Source organism: Salvelinus fontinalis, chromosome 5, assembly GCF_029448725.1.
Source record: "Salvelinus fontinalis isolate EN_2023a chromosome 5, ASM2944872v1, whole genome shotgun sequence".
In the NCBI taxonomy this organism is placed as follows: domain Eukaryota; kingdom Metazoa; phylum Chordata; class Actinopteri; order Salmoniformes; family Salmonidae; genus Salvelinus; species Salvelinus fontinalis.
In genome coordinates, this window is record NC_074669.1 from 45,781,142 (window position 1) to 45,805,422 (window position 24,281).

The following is a 24,281-nucleotide window of genomic DNA, read 5'->3' on the forward strand; positions in this document are numbered from 1 at the left end:
GGCTGGTTTTCTTTTTGTAATCCGTGATTGACTGTAGACCCTGCCACATACCTCTTGTGTCTGTGCTGTTGAATTGCGACTCTATTTTGTCTCTGTACTGGGACTTAGCTAGTTTGATTGCCTTGCGGAGAGAATAGCTACACTGTTTATATTCGGTCATGTTTCCGGTCACCTTGCCCTGGTTAAAAGCAGTGGTTCGCGCTTTCAGTTTCACGCGAATGCTGCCGTCAATCCATGGTTTCTGGTTTGGGAATGTTTTAATCGTTGCTGTGGGTACGACATCGTCAATGCACTTTCTAATGAACTCGCTCACCGAATCAGCATATTCGTCAATGTTGTTGTTGGACGCAATGCGGAACATATTCCAATCCGCGTGATCGAAGCAGTCTTGAAGCGTGGAATCAGATTGGTCGGACCAGCGTTGAACAGACCTGAGCGTGGGAGCTTGTTGTTTTAGTTTCTGTTTGTAGGCTGGTAGCAACAAAATTGAGTCGTGGTCAGCTTTTCCGAAAGGAGGGCGGGGGAGGGCCTTATATGCGTCGCGGAAGTTAGTATAACAATGATCCAAGGTTTTACCAGCCCTGGTAGCACAATCGATATGCTGATAGAATTTAGGGAGTTTTGTTTTCAGATTGGCCTTGTTAAAATCCCAAGCTACGATGAATGCAGCCTCAGGGTGTGTGGTTTCCAGTTTACAAAGAGTCAGATAAAGTTCGTTCAGGGCCATCAATGTGTCTGCTTGGGGGGGAATATATACGGCTGTGATTATAATCTAAGAGAATTCCCTTGGTAGATAATGCGGTCGACATTTGATTGTGAGGAGTTCTAGATCAGGTGAACAGAATGACTTGAGTTCTTGTATGTTGTTATGATCACACCATGTCTTGTTAATCATAAGGCATACCCCCCCGCCCCTCTTCTTACCAGAAAGATGTATGTTTCTGTCGGTGCGATGCGTGAAGAAACCAGCTGGCTGCACCGACTCCGTTAGCGTCTCTTGAGTTAGCCATGTTTCCATGAAGCAGAGAACCTTACAATCTCTGATGTCTCTCTGGAATGTTACCCTTGCTCGGATTTCATCAACCTTATTGTCAAGAGACTGGACATTGGCGAGTAGTATGCTAGGGAGTGGAGCGTGATGTGCCCGTCTCCGAAGCCTGACCAGGAGACCGCTACGTTTTCCCCTTTTACGGCGTCACATAGGGTCGCCGGCTGGGATCAGATCCATTGTATTGGGTGGAAGGCAAAACACTGGATCCGTTTCGGGAAAGTCATATTCCTGGTTGGAACGATGGTGAGTTAACGTTGCTCTTATATTCAGTAGTTCCTCCCGACTGTATGTAATGAAACCTAAGATTACCTGGGGTACCAATGTAAGGAATAACACATAAAAAAACAAAATACAGCATATTTTCCAAGGAACGCGAAGCGAGGCGGCCATCTTGGTCGGCGCCGGAAGTCCGGGAGACTTCCGACTTTAATTACATATCAGCTTTTAACTAGTTAAATCCTGTTTCTAGTCTATTAGTCACAATGTGTAACTATTGATGTTCTAAGACCAAGATTGGTAAACACAGTTGAAGTGTATAATTGTAATACATACATGCAGACACAGCATCATTAAAAGACCGGAATTTGATACTCCTGGTATTGGATATGACTGAAAAATAATCTCAAAGACATTCATACCTGAACTGCACCTTTATTTGCCAAGGTAGAGTACATGATCAGTGAATATATGAAATGTACAGGCTACAATGTGGGGATCTCATGCATGATAATAACTACTTGTATCCTTGGCAAAAAGTTACATTATATACATTATATTCTACTCAATCCATAGGCTTCATTAATGTCATTCAGGCTGTTTTGAAGTTGATACACCTGGCTATGATAGCTGAGGTTCATAGCTAGGTTCTTAACTAATATGTATACCAAACGTTTGGGTCCATAAACAGATTGGCTAGATAGCCTGCTAACGTAAACTCACCCCATTCCGTACAAATGTGCGCAACCGTGACATTCAAACGAGGCTGCAAAGAAAACTAATGGGACTGTAGCGACTGTGTTGACATCCGGGGTGTGAACTACGTTTCTATTCAAGCATTGATTGACATGGTAATGGCTCTATAGTATTGGAGAAAAGTAGAAAAAACAGGCCCCTCCGACACTGTACGTTACATCGTGACGTGTCATGGCGTAATGTACAGCACGCATAAAGCAACTGATTCTGTTTTACAGCCTCTCGCCACCAGGTGTAGCATTTCTCTCACCGTTTAAAAAAACAAGAATGGGACAGAGACAGGGTAAGGGGGATACCTATTCATTTTTTGCATCATCACTGCAAGCTATCATGACTCTCAAAAGACGCTGTTTACTTCTGAAGATCACTTTAGCACCGCCCTAAACACCCGATTCAAATTCGACACAAACCTTGAAATAGGTATGTAATGACACATTATATAAACTCTTTATAGTGTTTTATTTATATTTTAGAGGTGACAAGGTGATAAGTTGGACAGATCGAGAGAAAAAAAGCCATTTCGACGGAGCTCATTGCCTTCTTGAATCATGCAGAGATGGGCATCATGAGGGACTCGTCATTGATTTTGTTGGAAAGGGGAGAAATTGTGCTTTACAATGGTATTGATATTACAGTTGATCTGGAAGTATTACGTTTTTTGGGTGCTAAAATAAGGTCAATTGTACGGACTAGCACGATGTACAAAAGTGAGTTAGTTTACGTTACACATCCATAGGCATACAGGTATTGTTATCCTAACTTACATTTGCTTCCATCCTAGTATTTTTGTCAGACATCTTTGCTAAAGAAAGTCTTCAGCCTTGGGTCGCATAGCGTCAAATTCGTCATGAGAACCACTCGATATGATTGGTCATCGCCCAGCGGTTGCCGCTAGTGATTTGCATAAAGTTGGGAAAAGTTTATTTTTCCACCACCTCCCACGCCACCTTTGCACCGCCCAAAGGTCCCCCGCCCTCTCCGCTTTCCTTCCATTGAAATGAATGGGAAGCGGTGTTTCACCGCGCGACACCCTGTGCTAGTGTATTTTGCCTGTAGAATGCCAGCGCGTTCGTGCCCAGTAGACCAGCCAATCACAGGTGGCAAGTCCACCCAGCGGGAATATGCTGGGCTAGGAAGCCCAGCGCATCAAGACGTTATCTCACAGCTGCCAAATTTCTCACTACCAAATAAGGGACAAAAAGTGGCGTGCCAGTGCACGGTGCCACGGCGGTGTAGGTATGGTGTTGTGTGAAAGAATATACAGTGTATATTCATATTCTGTTTAAATTGAAAAGGCAAAACGTTGTTATATTCCATTTAGTCTATAGCTTGACTAAAACCGTATCATTATGTAAACTTATGTGAATAAACCTCACAATAAATTATCAAAGAAATCTAAATTTTGACCATTACAGCAAAAATTTAAAAAAAAACATTTCAAATGCAAAAGAGGGGCATGAGTCACTCACCAAGTCTACTTTTTCCATGGATTTTTTTTGCTGCTCTTGACTGATTTAAGCAGTCCTATGTCATGTTGCAGAGCCAGAGAGAAGTCCTTACATGACAAGTCACAGTTCACAGATATTTGAAGTTCATTTTTGATCAGCTCTGTCACAGAGCCTCTGTGCTGCATCTGTTTCTTGAGTTTGACCATTTAATGGTCATCGGAGAGAAAATCCTCTCTACAAAGGCATTTGAGCCTGGCACACTGAGAACAAATGAGACAATCCTGAACATGTTGATCAAGTTGGCTTTCCCTAGGTTTTGGAAAACTGCCACCCACTTCTCACTGGTGGATTTTGTGGTATCCTGGCTGGCTTTCTGTATTTCCTCCCAGCAAGCACAAAACTCTTCATAGAGTTGGTCCATACTGACTGTCTCTGTCATTTTGAGGGCAACCACCACCTGCTCCAGGTCAGTGAAGGAGAACTCCTCATAGAGGCCGATCGGTTTCAGTTTCAACATTACATTTTCTGGTGAGAAATCAAACCACTTGTCAATGTATGCAATGACAGTGTCATAGAACTTCACAAAGTCCTGTTGCTCCTTGGATCTTTGTGCTGACAATTGTTTGTCCATCAGCTGCTTGGTCTGGTATCCAAAAAAGCTGTCCTGTTTCCGCTGAAGCATCTTCATTTTAAACTTTTGGACTTCCTCGTAAATATCTGTCATGCAGAGCATTGTTTCCTCCAAGTTTTTTACGAGTTGGTCAAAAACACACCCCACGTTGTGGAAAAAGCACAGATAAATCTCAGCAGCTTCCGTTTTTTCTTCATACTCAAAAATACTCTTAGTCTCCCCAGGGGACCTGAAGTATGAAGTAAGAGCTGGCCAGCTTTGCAGGAGACGATCGACAGCTGGGTGAAGAGAGAGCCATCGTGTGCAAACATGTCGCAGAATTTCACAACACGTCAACAAAGGCTAAAAATGTTCGCAGTTCCTCTCTGCGGGAAGCAGACACTGAGAAGTGGCTGTAGATCTTTAAAACAATTGTCTCAATATCCACTGACAGCTGATCGCAGGCGTACTTGAAGGCATTATGAGCTATGTGAGCTGGGCAATTAGCTTTCAGAATGCGATTGTTGGCAATGCTCAATAGCTGGTAAACGGAGTGGTGTTTTCCAAAGTTGACATTGGCATTTTCTGCTGCATAGGCTGTGATGTGTCTAATATCCAGTTCATGCTTTTCCAGACAGTTCGTCAGAGCTTGATGTATGCCATTTGCAGTTTCATCACTGTCTTCATGAAAGTCAAGTAACTTGCACTGCATTCCATCAGTCACAGAGAAATATCTCACGCGCACTGCAAACATTTTTCTATTTCCCTTGTTGGAGGCATCACTGGCAACTGAGAAATACACGGGATCACCTTCGGTCGGGGACAGATCATCCAAAATATCCCCCACGGTCTTTGGTCCAAAAACATTCATTGTAACCATCTCAGCTTTCGTTCTTCCCAAGTGCATCGTCTTCACAACATTTGAGTCACGGAACAAAGCACCATTGAGCTTAAAAAGGTAGTCGGTGCTGTTGTAGCTAAGTCCGTGTTTAACTGTATGGTACACATACGAGGCTTCGCTTGCCGCGATTTTGTCATTTTCTGCAGTCGACATCACGAAGAATGCACTGATATTGCTAGCACCTTTAGCTAGCATGGCCTTCTTGTGCATTTCTGTGGATGCATGCTGAGTTAGGTCATTCTCCCCTCCATGGCCAACTGAGAATTCCCGACGGCATAAAGTACAGAAAGCTTTCGTCGAGTCACCACCGACGGGGTTTAACCCACGTCTTTTTTGCTTCCCATTGTTTGTTGTAGCTGCACAGTCTTTTCTTTATTTGCAGGTTTATCCATATTTCCTTGATATGCCAAACCGAACGAACAACAACAGAAATTACTTTGCAGGAATTTGGCGTGTTTACGCTACACTGTGATTGGATGAATATACAGGACAAGGGAGGTCCCGTGTGGGACAAACCAATTTAGCCCAACATAAGGGACATCCCGGCTAATACGGGACAGTTGGCAACCCTAAGCACACAGCACAGCAATGCAGGAAAGGAGTCAGAAGACTCTGGTAGATTGCTGGAACACAGATGAAAAACCTGACCGTTGAGGAGTATCCAAGGCTAGTCGGCCCAAACGTGTCTAGACAGTCACAGCACAGATGTATCCTCTCTCGGCTTTCAGGGAGGGCACCACACCGGCATTATCTCCTTGTGTCGAAACCAGCAGATGTCCCTGCTTGGTTTACTAGCGATTGTAACACTTCGATTGCTTTGATCCTGTAGGATTTTAGATTTTGCCTGTTGTTTAACTTTCGCAGCCTATAACGGTTTTGCAAAGCAATAAAAAAGTTTAACACTTGAAACAAACAAACAGCGTGACACAACACGCTTAGCGAAACTGGCCTGCCGCCATCTTGATTGTAGAAATGTGTTGGTCCATGCCTCACGACCTGAAATAAAAGATCCCAGGACTAAAAAGCATGTTCAATGGAAATTCTTGATTTAAATCATTTTTTACTCTAAGCTTAATCTGTTTCCCAGAAACTGTCCCTACAACTTTCAAACAGAGCCTAGTTGGTTACTCCACACCAATCCTCTCTCCCTATCTACATTTTAGTCATTTAGCAGAGGCTCTTATCCAGAACGACTTACAGTAGTGAATGTATACATTTTAATACTTGTTTTGCTACTAGTCCCCTGTGGGAATTGAACTCACAACCCTAGCGCTGCAAGCAGCCATGCTCTACAGACTGAGCTACACTTGTCTCCCCTCCTGGGCTGTAAGCTGTGTTGACAGAAGGAGCTCTTTCGGCTGTGTGAACTCACCAGCTGATCGGGACTGGCATGTCCCGACAAACACACACACACACAAAAAAGCCTATTTATTACTAGTGTGTGGGGTTGCTAGTGCAAGAGGGAAATAGGCCTATATGATGTACAAATGTATGTAAGTGTGTGTGTGTGTTTAATGTATTACTTGTCAATTCAGTGTGCAGTGTTTCCCCTATATTTATTTAGCTGCAGTGGCCTACCGCTGGTTGTTCTGATACACAACTTTAACATTCACTGCCCTTGACATACTCACATCTTGCAGAAATGTTGTCAGCGCTTTTAAATGTAACCTGCTAAATAGTTGGATTTGAAAATGTTGAGTACTCAATTGTTTAATTGAATACAAACACAGATTCCAGTCCTGGAGTACTCGCGCACATCCCGTGTGTGTGTGTGTGTACATGCACGTGTGTGTGCGTGTGTGTGCGTGAGTGAGTGCACGCTGCGAGCATGTATGTATCAGGCTCTGAGTAGCCTACATATGTAAATTGAGGGGCCCTCTAGAATGCCATTTTACATGCTTCTCAACTTCTCTCTTGTCATAACTAATCCTTCTCCCAATCCACCCGCACCCCAACCCTCCACCCATCACCCGCTCTACTCTTCAAGTTTAATTACATTTCTGTCCACTGTCAAACAGCGTTTTGACAGGCCAATCTTCCCAACCAAATATTTATAAACGTTAAAGCCGACGTGTTGAGAGCTCCCCAGCAAAGAGAGAAGGATGAGGGTGGAGGGGTGGCTGGGGGGGTTAGATTATGGGATCACCCTGCTCTATACAGAGCTACGGTGTCTATCTGCCCTCATCAGCTTGTGTGTGTGTGTGTGTGTGTGTGTGTGTGTGTGTGTGTGTGTGTCTGTGTCTGTGTCTGTGTCTGTGTCTGTGTCTGTGTCTGTGTCTGTGTCTGTGTCTGTGTGTGTGTGTGTGTGTGTGTGTGTGTGTGTGTGTGTGTGTGTGTGTGTGTGTGTGTGTGTGTGTGTGTGTGTGTGCGAATGCAGCCTCAGCTTCCCTATTTAACATGGTTACAGATCCACTTCATTTCTCCCCACACTCTCTAATCGGGTTAATTCTACAGACTGGAGAGGGATGGAAACACACACACACACACACACACACCACATACCCACACATGCGGTAGAAAGGGAGGATTGTGACAGTTGGGAACCATAATCTGACAAAGTGCTATTTAAGACTGTTCCAGTATTTTATGGGTGTTCTTTATTGGCTAACGTTCAGTACAGTGATTCAGACGTGAGGTATATGTTTTGGTACATTGGGTTAGTTATATGTGACTCAGAGACAAGCCGAGACACCACATCATGTAGAGAGAGTGATCGGGGTAATTTGATCATAATATTGCAATATTACTGTGGGATGCTGCAGGTCACCAGCAGTCAGTCACTCTAGATAGATTCCAAATATACTTCATCCGCACACACAAACACTCACACAGGCGAGTGCATGCACACACATGCCTCTCCTCCCCTTCTCTCCCTCCATCCAGCTCCTCCCTCCCCTGCTCTACTCACCTGTCCTGTTGATCTCGATGATCTCCTCCTGGGCCAGAGGGCAGTCCCCTCCCCCCAGGCTGCCTGAGCTCACCATACCCGGCCCGGCAGTGGCCATGGCCAGGGCGTCTGGCTTGCAGTAGTTGGGCGAGCCCGGCATGGTGGGCCGAGGGATGTGCTTGCCCTTCCTCTTGGGCAACTTCTGCTTGGCCATGGCCAGTGAGTAGTACATGCCAAAGTTGTTGACGATGACAGGCACAGGCATGGCGATGGTCAGCACCCCCGCAAGGGCGCACAGTGCACCCACCAGCATCCCCGACCACGTCTCGGGGTACATGTCCCCGTAGCCCAGAGTGGTCATGGTGACCACAGCCCACCAGAAGCCAATGGGGATGTTCTTGAAGTTTGTGTGTTTGGCGGCCGTAGGGTCGTCAGGGTCGGCACCGATGCGCTCGGCATAGTAGATCATGGTGGCAAAGATGAGCACCCCGAGGGCGAGGAAGATGATGAGGAGGAGGAACTCGTTGGTACTGGCGCGGAGCGTGTGGCCCAGCACCCGCAGACCCACGAAGTGACGAGTCAACTTGAAGATACGCAGGATCCTGACGAAGCGCACCACTCGCAGGAAGCCCAACACGTCTTTGGCGGCTTTGGAATCCAGGCCGCTCAGCGCCACCTCCAGGTAGAAGGGCATGATGGCAATAAAGTCAATGATATTGAGGGTGCTACTGAAGAACTCCTTCTTGCAGGGGCAGAAGATCACGCGCATCATGACCTCAATGGTGAACCAGATGACGCACGTTCCCTCCACATAGGTGAGCCAGCCATCGGTCACCACCTCGTAGACTATCTCCTGACTTGTCACATTGCCCACCGTCACGTTTTCTGTTTTGTTGTAGATGGTGTTGAAGGCCTCGTGCGTCTCCAGGCAGAAGGTGGTGATGGAGATGAGGATGAACAGAAGGGAGAGGAACGCACAGTACTGTAGGAGAGAAGAGAGAAGGAGAGAGAAAGATGGTTAGGTTCAAGTTTTTTTTAAACTTAGTTGCCTGTTACAGGATTATGTTTCTTGGGCTCATTGAATTCTCACCAAAGGATCACATCGATTTACAGATGAATGTCATTCACAAACTGTATCACAGAAAACATGCAGCAACAGAGGTTAACCTAAACTGAAAAAAAAAAAAAAAACCACTAATGGTTCCCACTTTGCATGAATAGATCTGTTTCACACAGTTTTAGGTCTAAAGCCAACGATTACACAGGCACTCTGATGAACTCCCCGTTCAAGTGAACAAACCACATACCCAACCAGTCAGGATTGGGGAGTAACGGATTACAAAACAATTGTGACTAATTCGTTATGTTACTAGCAAAATATTGTCATCAGATTACAGAGACTTTTGAAAAACTAGATGATTACTTCTAGGATTACTTTTACATTCAGAAAAGACGTTTGAACAAAAATTATTTGACACCTTTCTGTTTTTTCAATTACATTTTCAGCGCAAATTTAAGTTTGTTCCGCCTGAGCGAGTGACCACAAGTCAGAGACCAATATGATGACACACAAAACTAGCTGAAATCACTCAGTTCTGCCTCAAGGACAAGACTCATAAATGTCAAACTGCTAAAGAGGTCATCAGAAGAAGACAAACATCGTCTTCTTCTAATGATTACCAACAACGATGAGACAGGGAAGAGATGAGGGCTCTGGGAATGTGGTGCCAGGAAAATAACCTCTCACTCAACGTCAACAAAGCTAAGGAGATGATCGTTCACTTCAGGAAACAGCAGATGGAGCACCCCCCTATCCGCATCGATGAGACCGAAGTGGAGAAGGTGGAAAGCTTCAAGTTCCTCAATGTACACATCACTGACAAACTGAAATGGTCCCCCCACACAGACAATGTGGTGAAGAAGGCGCATCAGCGCCTCTTCAACCTCAAGAGGCTAAAGAAATTTGACTTAACACCTAAAACCCTCACAAACTTTTACAGATGCACAATTGAGAGCATCCTGTCGGGCTGATTCACCGCCTGGTACGGCAACTGCACCACCCACAACCGCAAAGCTCTCCAGAGGGTGGTGCAGTCTACCCAACGCATTACTGGGGTCAAACATCCCGCCCTCCTGGACACCTACAGCACGCGATGCCATAGGAGGGCCAAAAATATCATCAAGGACATCAACCACCCGAGCCACTGCCTGTTCACCCCGCTATCATCCAGAAGGCGAGGTCAGTACAGGTGCATCGAAGCTAAGACAGAGAGACTGAAAAACAGCTTCTATCTCAAGGCCATCAGACTGTTAAACAGCCATCACTAGCACATCAGAGACGGTTGCCTATAGACATAGATTAGGAATCACTGGCCACTGTTAGAAATGGACCACTAGCCACTTTAATAATGTTCCGTATCTTGCATTACTCATCTCATATGTATAAACTGCACTCCACACTATTCCACGGTATCTTAGACACTTTTAAATGGTGTTTACATATTGCATCACCCATTTCATATGTACAGTAGAAGTCGGAAGTTTACATACACTTAGGTTGGAGTCAATTAAACTGTTTTTTCAACCACTCCACACATTTCTTGTTAACAAACTATAGTTTTGGCAAGTTGGTTTGGACATCTACTTTGTGCATGACACAAGTAATTTTTCCAACAATTGTTTACAGACAGATTATTTCATTTATAAATCTTTGTATCACAATTCCAGTGGGTCAGAAGTTTACACTGTTACACTGTGCAAAGACTGTGCCTTTAAACAGCTTGGAAAATTCCCAAATATGATGTCAGGGCTTTAGAAGCTTCTGATAGGCTAATTGACATCATTTGAGTCAATTGGATGTGTACCTGTGGATCTATTTCAAGGCCTTCCTTCAAACTCAATGCCTCTTTGCTTGACATCATGGGAAAATCAAAAGAAATCAGCCAAGGCAAAATAAAAAAAAAGTGTAGACTTCCACAAGTCAGGTTCATCCTTGGGAGCAATTTCCAAATGCCTGAAGGTACCACGTTCATCTGTACAAACAATAGTACACAAGTATAAACACCATGGACCACACAGCCGTCATACCAATCAGGAAGGAGACGCGTTCTGTTTCCTAGAGATGAACGTACTTTCGTGCGAAAAGTGCAAATCAATCCCAGAACAACAGCAAAGGACCTTGTGAAGATGCTGGAGGAAACAGGTACAAAAGTATCTATATCCACAGTAAAACGAGTCCTATATCGACATAACCTGAAAGGCCGCTCAGCAAGGAAGAAGCCACTGCTCCGAAACCGCCATAAAAAAGCCAGACTACGGTTTGCACATGGTGACAAAGATTGTTTTTGGAGAAATGTCTTCTGGTCGGATGAAACAGAAATATAACTGTTTGGCCATAATGACCATTGTTATGTTTGGAGGAAAAAGGGGATGCTGCCAATTATTGGGCTAGCTAGCTAGCTAGTAATGTTAGCATATCAAACATGAACGTTCACCCCTCTCATACGAATATAAAAGTACATTTTTATTAATTTCATGTAAGTCAACACCTTTGAGCTTCCCTTTTTCTAAACTAGGACGACAATTTGAGAATGTAACAAGTTGTTAATGCAATTTCAGATGAAAAATCAATAAAACTACTTTAAAATACAATGAACATGTCTACATTTCAGCTGTTTCAAAAACATTACTCTGCTAATAGTATTTTTACTGTATGAATGTTGGGCTCAAGGACACACTTCTGTTTTCACTCCCCTGCTTAGAGGGGGGGGGGGGGCATCTGTCGGACGTGTGTCGTGCGCGACCTCCGGAGGTAGCATTCGAGACGTGAGAAATACACAAGTTTACATTACAGTAGTTTCTCTCGAGAATAGATACCATTAGAATCTCTCGAAATTCTCCTTAATTCTCGTCAATGAGAATAGACACATAGCTTTGGCCAATCAGCTGACTGTGAATGTAAATAAAATATTTGCTTAATGAATGTTCTCTGATAGTTAGCTATATCCAGTGAAGTGTGCTGCGTTTTGGGTCATTGCAGTGGTACTGTAGTGTGCATTCAGACCTGTGCTTCTCATAAAAGATGGAAGATAGGTGGTGCCAGACACCACGAACAACAGACCAAAAATACACACTACAGAGAGAGGGGGGGATTAGAGAGGAAGAGAGAGAGAGAGGGAGGGATGCAGCTAAAACTGTATGGACATCCTGAATGCTGCAATCTCATTGACGCTGCACTGAGACAGAAAGAGAAAGAGAAATGGTGAGAGAGGGAGAGAGAGAAAGAGCTGGGGGAAAAGAGACGCGGAGGTAGAAAACGGTGAGAGGGGGGTACAAGATGGAGTGCGACTGTACAGTAGAGGCAGAGAGAGGTAGGAAGAGGGAGATGAATAGAGAGCGAGGGAGAGAGATGGGGTTTAGTGAGTTCCGACGCTGTGGGCAATGCGCGGCCACCATTATGAAAACAGACATGTCATGTTCACCTTCACATAGATAAATGTCTATCGATTGAGCCGGCGTGCCTGTTTAAAGCACCAGGCCTTTTCTCCTCTTGGCCCCTCTGGATCAATAGTATCTGTTCATCTTAGGCACACGGAACCTCACTCTCTCTCACACAACCGACCTGAACCCAAACTAACTCAACCCAGCTTCAACCCAACCCAAACTCAACCCCGCCTAACCCAACCCAACCTCAACCCAGCTTCAACTCAACATAACCTAACCCAACTTCAGCCCAGCCTCAACCCAACCTAACTCAACCAAGCCTCAACCAAACTCAACCTAAACCAACCTCAATCTAACCCAGCCCCAACCTAAACTAACTCAACCAAGCCTCAACCTAACTAATCCGCAACTCAGCCTCAAACTATGGCTGGGCAATATACTGAATTAATTAGATTCATTCGAATGTATGTTTTAGCACGATATTCCAAATGCCTGTATTTTTTTATGGGGGTTTATGTCCACTTGTTCTCGTGTTGTCTTTTTGGTCTCGCTCCTTCTGCTGTGACTGTGCAACTTCCAATTTACACACAAACACCAAAGTCATCCCCCTGCCACTGAGAACAACAAATAGGAAAAATAACTTCTTCCTCTCCGACAACATGCGGTTTCTACTCGCCATTTGCGGTTTTGGTCCAACAGAACCGCTCATATGGACGCCGAAACACATTGAGACATTATTTTACAATAATAAACGAAAACTTAAAGATGCACTATGCAGAAATTGCTCCCATATTTCCGGGTTGCTAAAATTCTAATAGTTTGCCTAATTTCAGTTTATGTGACAAAACAAGCAAGTATAGTGTAGAGAATCATTGTACCGTCTAAACTGCTGTGAAATATATTTTCGATTAACAAAAAATATTGTATTTTAAGCTGTTTGAAGCTTAAACCAAAAGTAAAAGACGCAAAAACGAAAACTTAAGAACAAAGTGGACAGGCTAGCATGCTGTTCAAACAGTGGGAGATGGACAGAAGGGTGTGTTCATACCAAATGCAACTGTTCTACCTTGTTAGATAGCAAATAGATCCAAGTTGGCTAAACTTTAAATATAAAGATTAGCTGGCTACTCACTAGCACATGGGATTGTGCTTCAGAGATTGCTTTTGAGACCTGTGTACATTTTCTATAATGGCTGCTACAAGAAGTTGGTCATTATTAGTGATTATGCATTATGCATGGTTCTGGTAAGATTTGTAACAAAAATGGCATTTTCATAGACAGTTAAACTAATTTGATAAAATAATTACATTATTAGTGGGTCATTATTGTGGAAGATAGCCAAAGTATAATTTCACAAACCCTGAATTCATTAAATTATTGTTGAGTGTTTCAAATGCAGTGTATTTTACCTTTACTTGTACAACAAAGCTTATTTAGAGAAAACATTTCAAAAATCAAGATATACACTACCGTTCACAAGTTTGGGGTCACTTAGAAATGTCCTTGTTTTTGAAAGAAAAGCACATTTTTTGTCCATTAAAATAACATCAAATTGATCAGAAATACGGTGTAGACACAGTTAATGTTGTAAATGACTATTGTCAGATTTTTTTATGGAATATCTACATAGGAGTACAGAGGCCCATTATCAGCAACCATCCGGGATTCCGGGATGCTGGCCTTCTAGGCAGAGTTGCAAAGAAAAAGCCATATTTCTGACTGGCCAATAAAAGATTAAGATGGGCAAAAGAACAGACATTGGACAGAGGAACTTTGCCTAGAAGACCAGCATCCCGGAGTCGCCTCTTCACTGTTGACATTGAGACTGGTGTTTTGCAGGTACTATTAAATGAAGCTGCCAGTTGAGGACTTGTGAGGCATCTGTTTCTCAAACTAGACACGAATGTACTTGTCCTCATGCTTAGTTGTGCACCGGTGCCTCCCACTCCTCTTTCTATTCTGGTTAGAGCCAGTTTGCGCTGTTCTGTGAAGGGAGTAGTACACAGCGTTGTACGAGATCTTCAGTTTATTGGCAATTTCTCACATGGAATAGCCTTCATTTCTCAGAACAAGTATAGACTGACGAGTTTCAGAAGAAAGTTATTTGTTTCTTGACATTTTGAGCCTGTGATCAAACCCACAAATGCTGATGCTCTAGATACTCAACTAGTCTAAAGAAGGACCGTTTTATTGCTTATTTAATCAAAACAACAGTTTTTAGATCTGCTAACATAATTGCAAAAGGGTTTTCTATTGATAAATTAGCCTTTTAAAATGATAAACTTGGATTATCTAACACAGCGTGCCATTGGAACACAGGAGTGATAGTTGCTGATAATGGGCCTCTGTACGCCTATGTAGATATTCCATAAAAAAATCTGCTGTGTCCAGCTACAATAGTCATTTACAACATTAACAATGTCTACACCGTATTTCTGATCAATTTGATGTTATTTTAATGCACTTTTGTTTGTGCTTTTCTATCAAAAACAAGGACATTTCTAAGCGACCCCAAACTTTTGAATGGTAGTGTATATTCTGAATCTCCCATAAATTTGAAGAAAAAAAAATAGAGGTATGATTTTTAGGCCATATCGCCCAACCTCTCTTTCTCTGCCTCGCCCTCTACCTCGCCCTCTGCCTTTCTCTCTGTCTTTCTCTCTGTCTTTCTCTGCCTCAGTCTCTATATGCCTCTCTTTTTCTGCATCTCTCCGGCTCTCCCTCTGCCCCTCCCTCTGCCTCTGCATCTCCCTCTGCCCCTCTGTCTCTGCCCCTCTGTCTCTGCCCCTCTGTCTCTGCCCCTCTGTCTCTGCCCCTCTGTCTTTGTCTCTGCCACCCAATGAATTCCCTTTATGTAACACATCATTACAGTCACTTATATATGTGTGTGTGTGTGTGTGGTGTTGCTGCTGTTTCCCCCTCTGCAGCGTTCCCCTCCCCTCCTCTCTGTTCCCTCGCTATGCTCTTCCTCCTCCCCTTTCTTTCACACAGAAATCCCCCTCTCTCTCTTTCTCGCTCACTTGCTCGCTCTCTACCTCTAGATCTTTAGCTCTCCCATACCTCCACACTCCTCTGTCTCTCTCTCTCTCTCTCTCTCTCTCTCTCTCTCTCTCCCCTTCCCTCTCTTTCTGGTCTATGCAGTAAGCTGCCTGAATGTATCGGGGTCCTTCCAGAGCCCTGGCTGCAGAGTAGCAGTCGTCTTGTGAAATGCCTGCTCAGATCTCAGTATAGAGAGAAACACGTACATCTGGATAAGGAGCTTGCATTTCATACTACACAAACATAAAACATACATGCACAAGCACATGCAGGTACACACATACAACAAAATCCCTCTAATTTCCCAAAATATTCAAACCTAAACACACTCAACCGACATTATGAGTATCAAACCAACCCAGCCCAAAATGACAATTGGCTCCAGTGTATATATACCTTTACTACAGTACATTATATTATAGACGTCTTTGAGGATGTGTCTTAAATGCAGCAGTCGGGGTCAATCTTCTCATGATTTAAAAAAAAACACAGCCCAAATGAGTGGTCTGGATGCTCCTGGGAGAGCTGCTTGATTCCCCCAGACTATTAACATGAACTCATTTAACAAGCCTCATCTCATCTCACTGTGGCCTGGAAACGCTGATGATGAGGAGACCCGTTTCCGTGCCGACTAGAGACACCGCCGAGCCCATTGCCTGTGATGTCACCTGCCTCGCCTCGCCATCCTAAAAGCACTCAAGCTCCACTTTTGGGGACACTTTTTTTTGTATGTGTTTGCAAATCTCGTTTCTCTTTCCATTGGATGTTTCTCTTTCTGTTGCTTTATCAAACATTTAACGGTTCCCTCCATTGACATGCATGTTTTATTATAGATGGTGTGAGTATTTGTGTGTGTGTGGAGATGTTTATACTTGTGAGGCGAGAAGTCCCCACAAGATTGGTTAACAAACAAACATTTGACCAACTGAGGACATTTTGCCAGCCCCCACTTGGAAAAAGGCTAATTCTATTGAGTTTTGGGTTAGAATTAGTGTTAGGTTTAGAATTAGAGTTTGGGGTTAAAGGTTAGGTTTAGGAGTTAGGTTTAGGGTTAAGGGTTAGGGTTAGGTTTTGATGTTAAGGTCAGGATTAAGGTTAGGTTTAGGGTTAGGGGTTAGGGAAAATATGATTTGAGTGTCCACAAGCTAAAACAAGAGGTGTGTGTGTGCACGCATCTGTGTGTGAGTGTGTGCATGCGTGTGTGTGTGTGTGTGCATGCATGCATGTGTGTGTGTGTGTCTGTGTGTAACCTTGGCAGGAGCAAAAGCCTGCCATTCCCCTGGCCATTGCAGTTGCAGGGTGAGATTTTCCCTTTTTCTAGCAGCTCACAGGCCCCTACTATCCTCCTAACCTTTAGTCCATGACTGTGCCTTCAAATCCTTACTTCCTCAGTCCTTGTTTCCTCCATCCTTGTTCCCTTGGAGGAACAGATCGAAGGTCCCTCCCCTCTGACCTCCTCTTCGAAAACGCTTTGAGAGGGAGGCGAAGAATGGAGGAAACAATGATAGAGGAAGCAAGGATTTGACAGCTAGTGATATTTTCAGACACAGGAGGAAAGTGTGCTGAATGAACACTGTAGGTTCATTGAGCACATCACGTCTTAAAGCTCCCTAGGGAGTTCCTGAGATGATACTGTATGGCTGTGTGCCAAATGGCACCCTATTCTCTAGATAGTGCACTACTGTTGACCAGGACTCATAAGGCTCTGGTCAAAAGTAGTGCACTATGTAGGGGAATAGGGTGCAGGGTCCTGGTCAAAGGTAGTGCACTATATAGGGAAAAGGGTGCCATTTGGGATGCAGTCAGACTAACAACACACCTACTGATGGAGATGGACTGGCAGACGGCCCTTCTGGTAGAGGTCAAGTCAGAGGGATGGCCTAATCTCTACCTCCACCATTCTCCTCCAGCCAATGCTTACACCAATCCAATTATTTTAAATGCATGCAGGGAAGGGTGGCGAATGGGGATGCATGGGCCCTGGTAAAAGTTGTGCACTACATAGGGAACAGGGTTCCATTTCAGACACAGCCCTGGTCTACCTGACCCAGATGTAAGAGTGACAGTGACGAGGGTAGTGCTGTGAGGAGAACCCTTAGTAGTGGGTTTTCAGTCACACTGAGACAATGGGGTTGTCTTGAAGGCTATATTGTTCTGAGCTCCGACACACACACACACACACACACACACACACACACACACACACACACACACACACACACACACACACAGTGAGTCTGTCAGTCAGTCAGTTGCTCACACACACACACACACACCGACAGATGCAGACACACACACACACACACACACACACAGACAGACTAAACACTGCAATGGTCTTAACATCATACTGAACACTGCAATGGTCTGAGGACATCTTTAAACACTGCACCAATATGAAAACCCTCGACATTGCAGCAGAGTAGAGGAGGAGGGGGGAAGAGAACAGAAATAGGAGAGAGGTAGAGGGAGAGAGATGAGGGGGTGAAAGAGAGAGAAGGGGAGAGAAGGGGGAAGGAAGAGAGAAAGAAAGAGAGAGGGGGAGAAAGAAAGAAAGAGAGGGAAATGACTGGACCGATGTCTAAGAGAGAGTAGGAATTAAATTAAAATGTAGGATGAAGGTGGCGATGATGAATAAATTGTTGTTTTCATAAATAAGTGATTATTTACAGTGGTTACGTCTTATGAATAAACGTGTGATATCAGTAGATCTGTCTGCCTGGAAAAGTGACCAGCAGGAATACTTTAGAATTAGAAATTACATTTGAAAGGTCTTAGGTTTGTCAATGGACATGACGTGGGTGTTTCTAAACAGTTTTTGGGGTATTTTTGGTATGTTATTAGGACCCCCATTAGCTGTTTCAAAAGCAGCAGCGACTCTTCCTGAGGTCCACACAAAACATGTCATAATACAGGACATCAATAGACAAGAACAGCTCAAGGACAGAACTACATTAAAAAAAATGAAAGACACACGTAGCCTATATATCAATGCCTACACACAAGCTATCTAGGTCAAATAGGGGCGAGACATTGTGCTGTGAGGTGTTCCTTTATCTGTTTTATGAAACCATGTTTGCTGTTTATTTGAGCAATATGAGATGGAAGGAAGTTCCATTCAATATAATACTGTATGCTTTCTTGAATTTGTTCTGGATTTGGGGACTGTGAAAAAAAACCCTGCTGGCATGTCTGGTGGGGTAAGTGTGTGTGTCAGAGCTGTGTGTAAGTTGACTATGCAAACAATTTGGGATTTACAATACATTGTTTCTTATAAAAAGAAGAAGTGATGTAATCAGTCTCTCCTCAACTCTTAGCCAAGAGAGACTGGCATGCATAGTATTTATATCAGTCCTCTGATTACAATGAAGAGCAAAACGTGCTGATCTGTTCTGGGCCAGCGGCATCTTAACTAGGTATTTCCTTGCAGCACTGGACCACACAACTGGACAATAATCAAGATTAGACTAAACTAGAGCCTGCATAACTTGTTTTTTTGGAGTGAGATGTCAAAAAAAGCAGAGTATCTCTTTATTACGGACAGACATCTCCCCATCTTTACAACCATTGAATCTATATGTTTTGACCATGACAGTTTACAATTCAAAGGTAACGCCAAGTAATTTAGTCTCCTCAACTTGTTCAACAGCCACACCATTCATTACCAGATTCAGCTGAGGTCTGGAACATAGGGAATGATTTGTACCAGATACAATGCTCTTAGTTTTAGAGATGTTCAGGACCAGTTTATTACTAGCCACCCATTCCAAAACAGATTGCAACTCTTTGTTAAGGGTTTCAGTGACTTCATTAGCTGTGGTTGCTGATGTGTATATGGTTGAATCATCAGCATACATGGACACACATGCTTTGTAAAATGCCAGTGGCAGGTCATTGGTAAAAATAGAGAAGAGTAGAGGGCCTAGAGAGCTGCCCTGCGGTACACCACACTTTACATGTTTGACATTAGAGAAGCTTCCATTAAAGAAAACCCTTTAGTTCTATTAGATAAATAGATCTGAATCCACGATATGGCAGGTTAAAAAGCCATAACATATGTTTTTTCAACAGGTTATGGTCAATAATATCAAAGGCTCCACTGAAATCTAACAGTACAGCTCCCACAATCTTCTTATTATCCATTTCTTCCAACCAATCATCAGTCATTTGTGTCAGTGCAGTACATGTTGAGTGCCCTTCTCTATAAGCATGCTGAAAGTCTGTGTTGTAGCATTGTATTTGGTCAAACACATTTTTTCCCAACAGTTTGCTAAGAGCTGGCAGCAAGCTTATAGGTCTGCTGTTAGAACCAGTAAAGGCCACTTTACCACTCTTGGCTAGCGGAACTACTTTGGCTTCCCTCCAGGCCTGAGGACATGTAAGGCTCAGATTAAAAATATGACAGATAGGAGTGGCTATAGAGTCAGCTACCATCCTCAGTAGCTTTCTATCTAAGTTGTCAATGGCAGGAGGTCTGTCATTATTGATTGATAACAATAATTTTTCTACCTCTCCCACTCGAACTTTACAAAATTCAAACTTGCAATGCTTTTCTTTCATTATTGTTTTTTTATGCATGAATACAATTGCTCACTGTTCATTGTTGGCATTTCCTGCCTAAGTTTGCCCACTTCGCCAATTAAGTCATCTTTAAAATAATTGGCAACATCAAATGGTTTTGTGATGAATAAGCCATCTGATTCGATGACAGATGGGAGTTGAATTTGTCTTTCTGCCAATAACATCATTTAAAGTACTCCAACGTTTTTTTCCATCATTCTTTATATCATCGATCTTGGCTTCATAATACAGTTTCTTCTTCTTTTTTGTTGAGTTTAGTCACATCATTTCTCAATTTGCAGTAAGCCAGTCAGATGTGCAGCCAGACTTATTTAGCCACTCCTTTTGCCCCATCTCTTTCAACCAGTTCTTAATTCCTCATCAATCCATGGAGCCTTCACTGTACTAACAGTCAGTTTCTTAACAGGTGCATGTTTAGCAATAATTGGATACAGCTTTAGATCAAAGTTCTACAGTATTCGTAAATAGTAAAAAAATGTGATCGATACATGTGGATGATCTTGTTCCTGTAGAGTTTGTAAACACACTGGTAGGTTGATTAATAACCTGAACCAGATTACAGGCACTGGTTACAGTAAGAAGCTTCCTCTTGAGCGGACAGCTTGATGAAAACCAGTCAATATTCAGGTCCCCAAGAAAGTAGACCTCTCTGTTTACATCACATAAACTATCAAGCATTTCACACATATTATTTAGATACTGACTGTTAGCACTTGGTGGCCTATAGCAACACCCCAAAAGAAAAGGCTTTCGATCTGCCAAGTGAACCTGCAACCACAACACTTCAATAACACTTGACATTCTGTAAGATCTTCTCTAAGCATTACAGGGATACGGCTCTGAATATATACAGCAACACCTCCCCCATAAGCATTTCTGTCTCTTCTATAGATGTCATATCCTTTTATTGCTAATGCTGTATCATCAAATGAATTATCTAAGTGAGTCTCAGAAATAGCTAATTTATGAATGTTATCTGATGTTATCAAGTTATTGATTTCATGAACCTTATTTCTAAGGCTACATATATTAATATGGGCTATTTTCACACCTTTCCTGGGTAGCTATTATGTCTAGACATAATACTGAAAAGAGCAAACAAAGCAAGAGAAAAAAATATACATTCACAGTCCATTAATCAATTGCTGTGTGTGTGTGTGTGTGTGTGTGTGTGTGTGTGTGTGTGTGTGTGTGTGTGTGTGTGTGTGTGTGTGTGTGTGTGTGTGTGTGTGTGTGTGTGTGTGTGTGTGTGTGTGTGTGTGTGTGTGTGTGTGTGTGTGTGTGTGTGTGTGTGTCTGTGTGTGTGCGCTGCGGGGTTGAATCTACGAACCCATAGGCTTGGCTCTCTCATCCATTCCAGGCTTCTGGGAGGGAGGGTGAACAATGAGCCTGTCATAGCGGATGTAAGCAATGTTCCCACACACTCTGGCAGCTTTCATGACCGGGATCAGTTCTTTCCTCTTCTGGCGCACAGCTTCAGGATAGTTCTTGTTGAGGAAGATATACGTTCATCTCAAGTTCTTGTCTCTTTCCAGAACAGCTACCTTGTCCTTGAACCACAGGAACTTGACCACTATTGTCCTGGGCCTATCGCTTGGGCCGGTGGTGGGTTTTCCAGTTCTGTGGGCGCTCACCACTTCAATATTTCTGTGGTCCATCTTCAATTTCTCAGAGATCATTTCCCTCACTTTGTCCTCAGACTCCATCCCTAACCCCAAACCCAAACCCAAACCCAAACCCTAACCCTAACCCTAACCCTAACCCTAACCACCAACCCCTAACCCCAACCCCTAACCCTAACCCCAAACCCAAACCCCAAACCCTAACCCTAGCCCCAAACCCTAACCCCTAACCAGATCTTATCAAAAATATATTATCGGTGCTGGATAGGTGAGACAGCTAGGAGTATTTGGAAAGACAATGGGATCCTTTCTAAGACATACCTTCATACCACATGAGGCTACTGAGGAGAAAATTACTCATAATAAAGTCCGGAACGGAGCAAATGGCATGGCATCTGGAGACCATGTATTTGATGTACTTGATGCCATTCCACCATTCTTCCCAATTAAGGGGCCACCAACTTCCTGTGCTTCATACCGACCTTGTACCGTCGCGGGGTATTCGGTTAAACTGGCACTGAACAAGTAATCCGAAGTTTAGCAACGCTAACAAGTACATATAAAAATCCCATAGTGAATGCTAGGTAAATGCTAAGGAGCGCATTGCAAAACTTTTATACAGTCTCTGACAAAACTATTTGCAGGACAGACATCCCAGCCCATAAAGTTCTACAAATAACAAAAAAATGCTATTCACAATTTGCTGCACGCACAAAACAAATATTAGAGAGCAAGGCTCTTGTTTTTCAGGAGGGGATTCCCTGCTGTTACCAAGATAAACTTGATTTTGCAAGCTCACCACTTATCTAGATAATTAGCTACTAAATTAGCAACCCAAATGCACAATTGCAGAGAATTTAGCACATTTTAGACAGTTCACTTAATAGTTATAAGATACTGTATCTAGCTGGCAAACATTTAGTTGTGAATTCCATACTGTAACTAGATCACCTGGCGCTTACTGCACAACAGTGATTGACTCACAAGGCTCCGGTCTCTCTTCGTTGTGTGCTTGTAAACAAACACCATGTGACTGGGGACTACCGGTAAGCTTCATAATGAAAAATAATGTGACAGCTGAAATGAAGAACACAATGTGCTTTATCTCCCAATGTATTGCACAAGTTGAATGCAGGTATTTACTTAAAAAGTAGCTACAAATATTCAAATGTATTAAAAAAACTTAGAAACAAAGAAATAGTTAACGGTTTTGAAAAAACATCCCGTGACTATTTCCAAATACCCCGGGTATATGTTATATACGGAATGCCACCCAAGCCTACCCCGAATGTCTAATTTTACCCACATTCTTACCTAAACTATTTCTAATCTAAATCTGAAACAAGCACAGACTTCATCATCATCATCCCCATAGCTCTCTCTGTTTTGCCCTCCCTCTCTCCGTCTCGCTCTCTCTCTCTACTCCCTCAAAGTTAATCTCTCGCTCTCTTTTCTTTTCTCTCCTTTCCCCTCCAATCTAGCCCTCTCCCTCACTCACCGCTCACTCAAGTCCAAGTGACCTAATTTTCATTAAAACCTCCCCAATCTCACAGCTCTCCTATAGCTTCCTCTCCTCCTCTTCTTTTCCTCTCATATCGTTCTCTTCCTCCCCTGCGCTATTCCTCTCCTTCTCTTCCATGCCTGTCCACTCCTCTTCCTCACACTGATTTTCCTTTCTGTTTCGCCATCTCTGGCCCACTTTAATCAAAAAACAACTTTAAGAACCCTTTATAAAACCTTCTAAAATCCTCCATAGATGCTTCACAAATAATTTATAAGAAAAAGTCATGAGCTTCAAAGTTGTTTGTTTAATAGTAGGACGGCCATCTCTTCCTCTCTTCCCGTCTCTTTTATTGTTCTCTCTTCCCTCGTCATGGTAACTCTACCTCTCCTTTTTAATCTCTTAGTGCTTCCACCTTGTTTAACTCCTCTTTCTTTCTGTCTTTCTCCTCTCATTCCTCCCTCTCTCCTCTTTAACCCTTCCATTGTCTAGTTTGAATAATACATGTGCTTGGAAATATTCCACAGTCCACTGACATGCACACTGGCCATTAGGCAAACTGGTATTCCCTCCCCCTAAAAAAAGGCATTTTAACAAATTACAAGCCTTTTTGGATTCTTGAAAGAAACTAAGTGGTCTCAGGATCAAGACGTTCGTACACACACACACACACACACACACACAGGTCTGCTTGTATATAAAAGAAGACATAAAAGTGGATATTAACAACATTCTCATTAATGGTCTCTCACTTAATAAGAGAGAAAAAGGGAGAGAGCGAAAGAGAGATAGTTAAAGAGATTGGGAGAAAGAAAGAGAGAGGGATTGAGAGAGAGGGAGGGACTGAGACAGAGTGAGTGAACGAGAGAAAGGGAAGAGAGAAAAATAGACAGAGTGAATGAGGGAGAGAGAGAAAGATAGATGAGAGAGAGAGAGATACGGGATAAAGGAAACGAGAGGTGGCAGGAAAGGAGGAGTGATGAGAGAAGGGTAGGAGAGGAGGAAAAGAAGAGGTAGTGAGGTGTAAAAGGGAGAGAGAAAGAGAGCTTGGGACAGCAGATCACAACAGACTATTAGCATCAATTAGGCTGTATGGAGACGAGCCCCGCTCACACGTCATCACAGTCAGATCATACAGCACAGCACAGCACTGATCTAACATCACCGAGGGGGAGGGAAACCGAGAGCGAGACAGAGAGAGAGAGGGGGGAATCAGGTTAGACTA

General features: G+C 43.3%; 1 protein-coding gene across 9 annotated transcripts in view; it reads right to left on the bottom strand.

Moving 5' to 3' along the window:
• The window catches only part of LOC129855672 (potassium voltage-gated channel subfamily C member 1-like), a 116,279-nt gene that overhangs the window by 58,301 nt on the left and 33,697 nt on the right, over positions 1–24,281 (bottom strand). For 8 of the 9 annotated variants that reach the window (XR_008759535.1, XM_055923580.1, XM_055923577.1 and 5 more), the window contains exon 2: positions 7,891–8,851. Coding sequence is in view for 8 of the 9 variants with exons in the window: in XM_055923580.1 (XP_055779555.1) it covers positions 7,891–8,851 (961 nt within the window). In the remaining variant the exon portion in view is untranslated. Of the gene's footprint in view, positions 1–1,686; positions 5,979–7,890; positions 8,852–24,281 lie in introns of those variants that run through there. The other variant, XM_055923581.1, reaches the window with a different exon arrangement.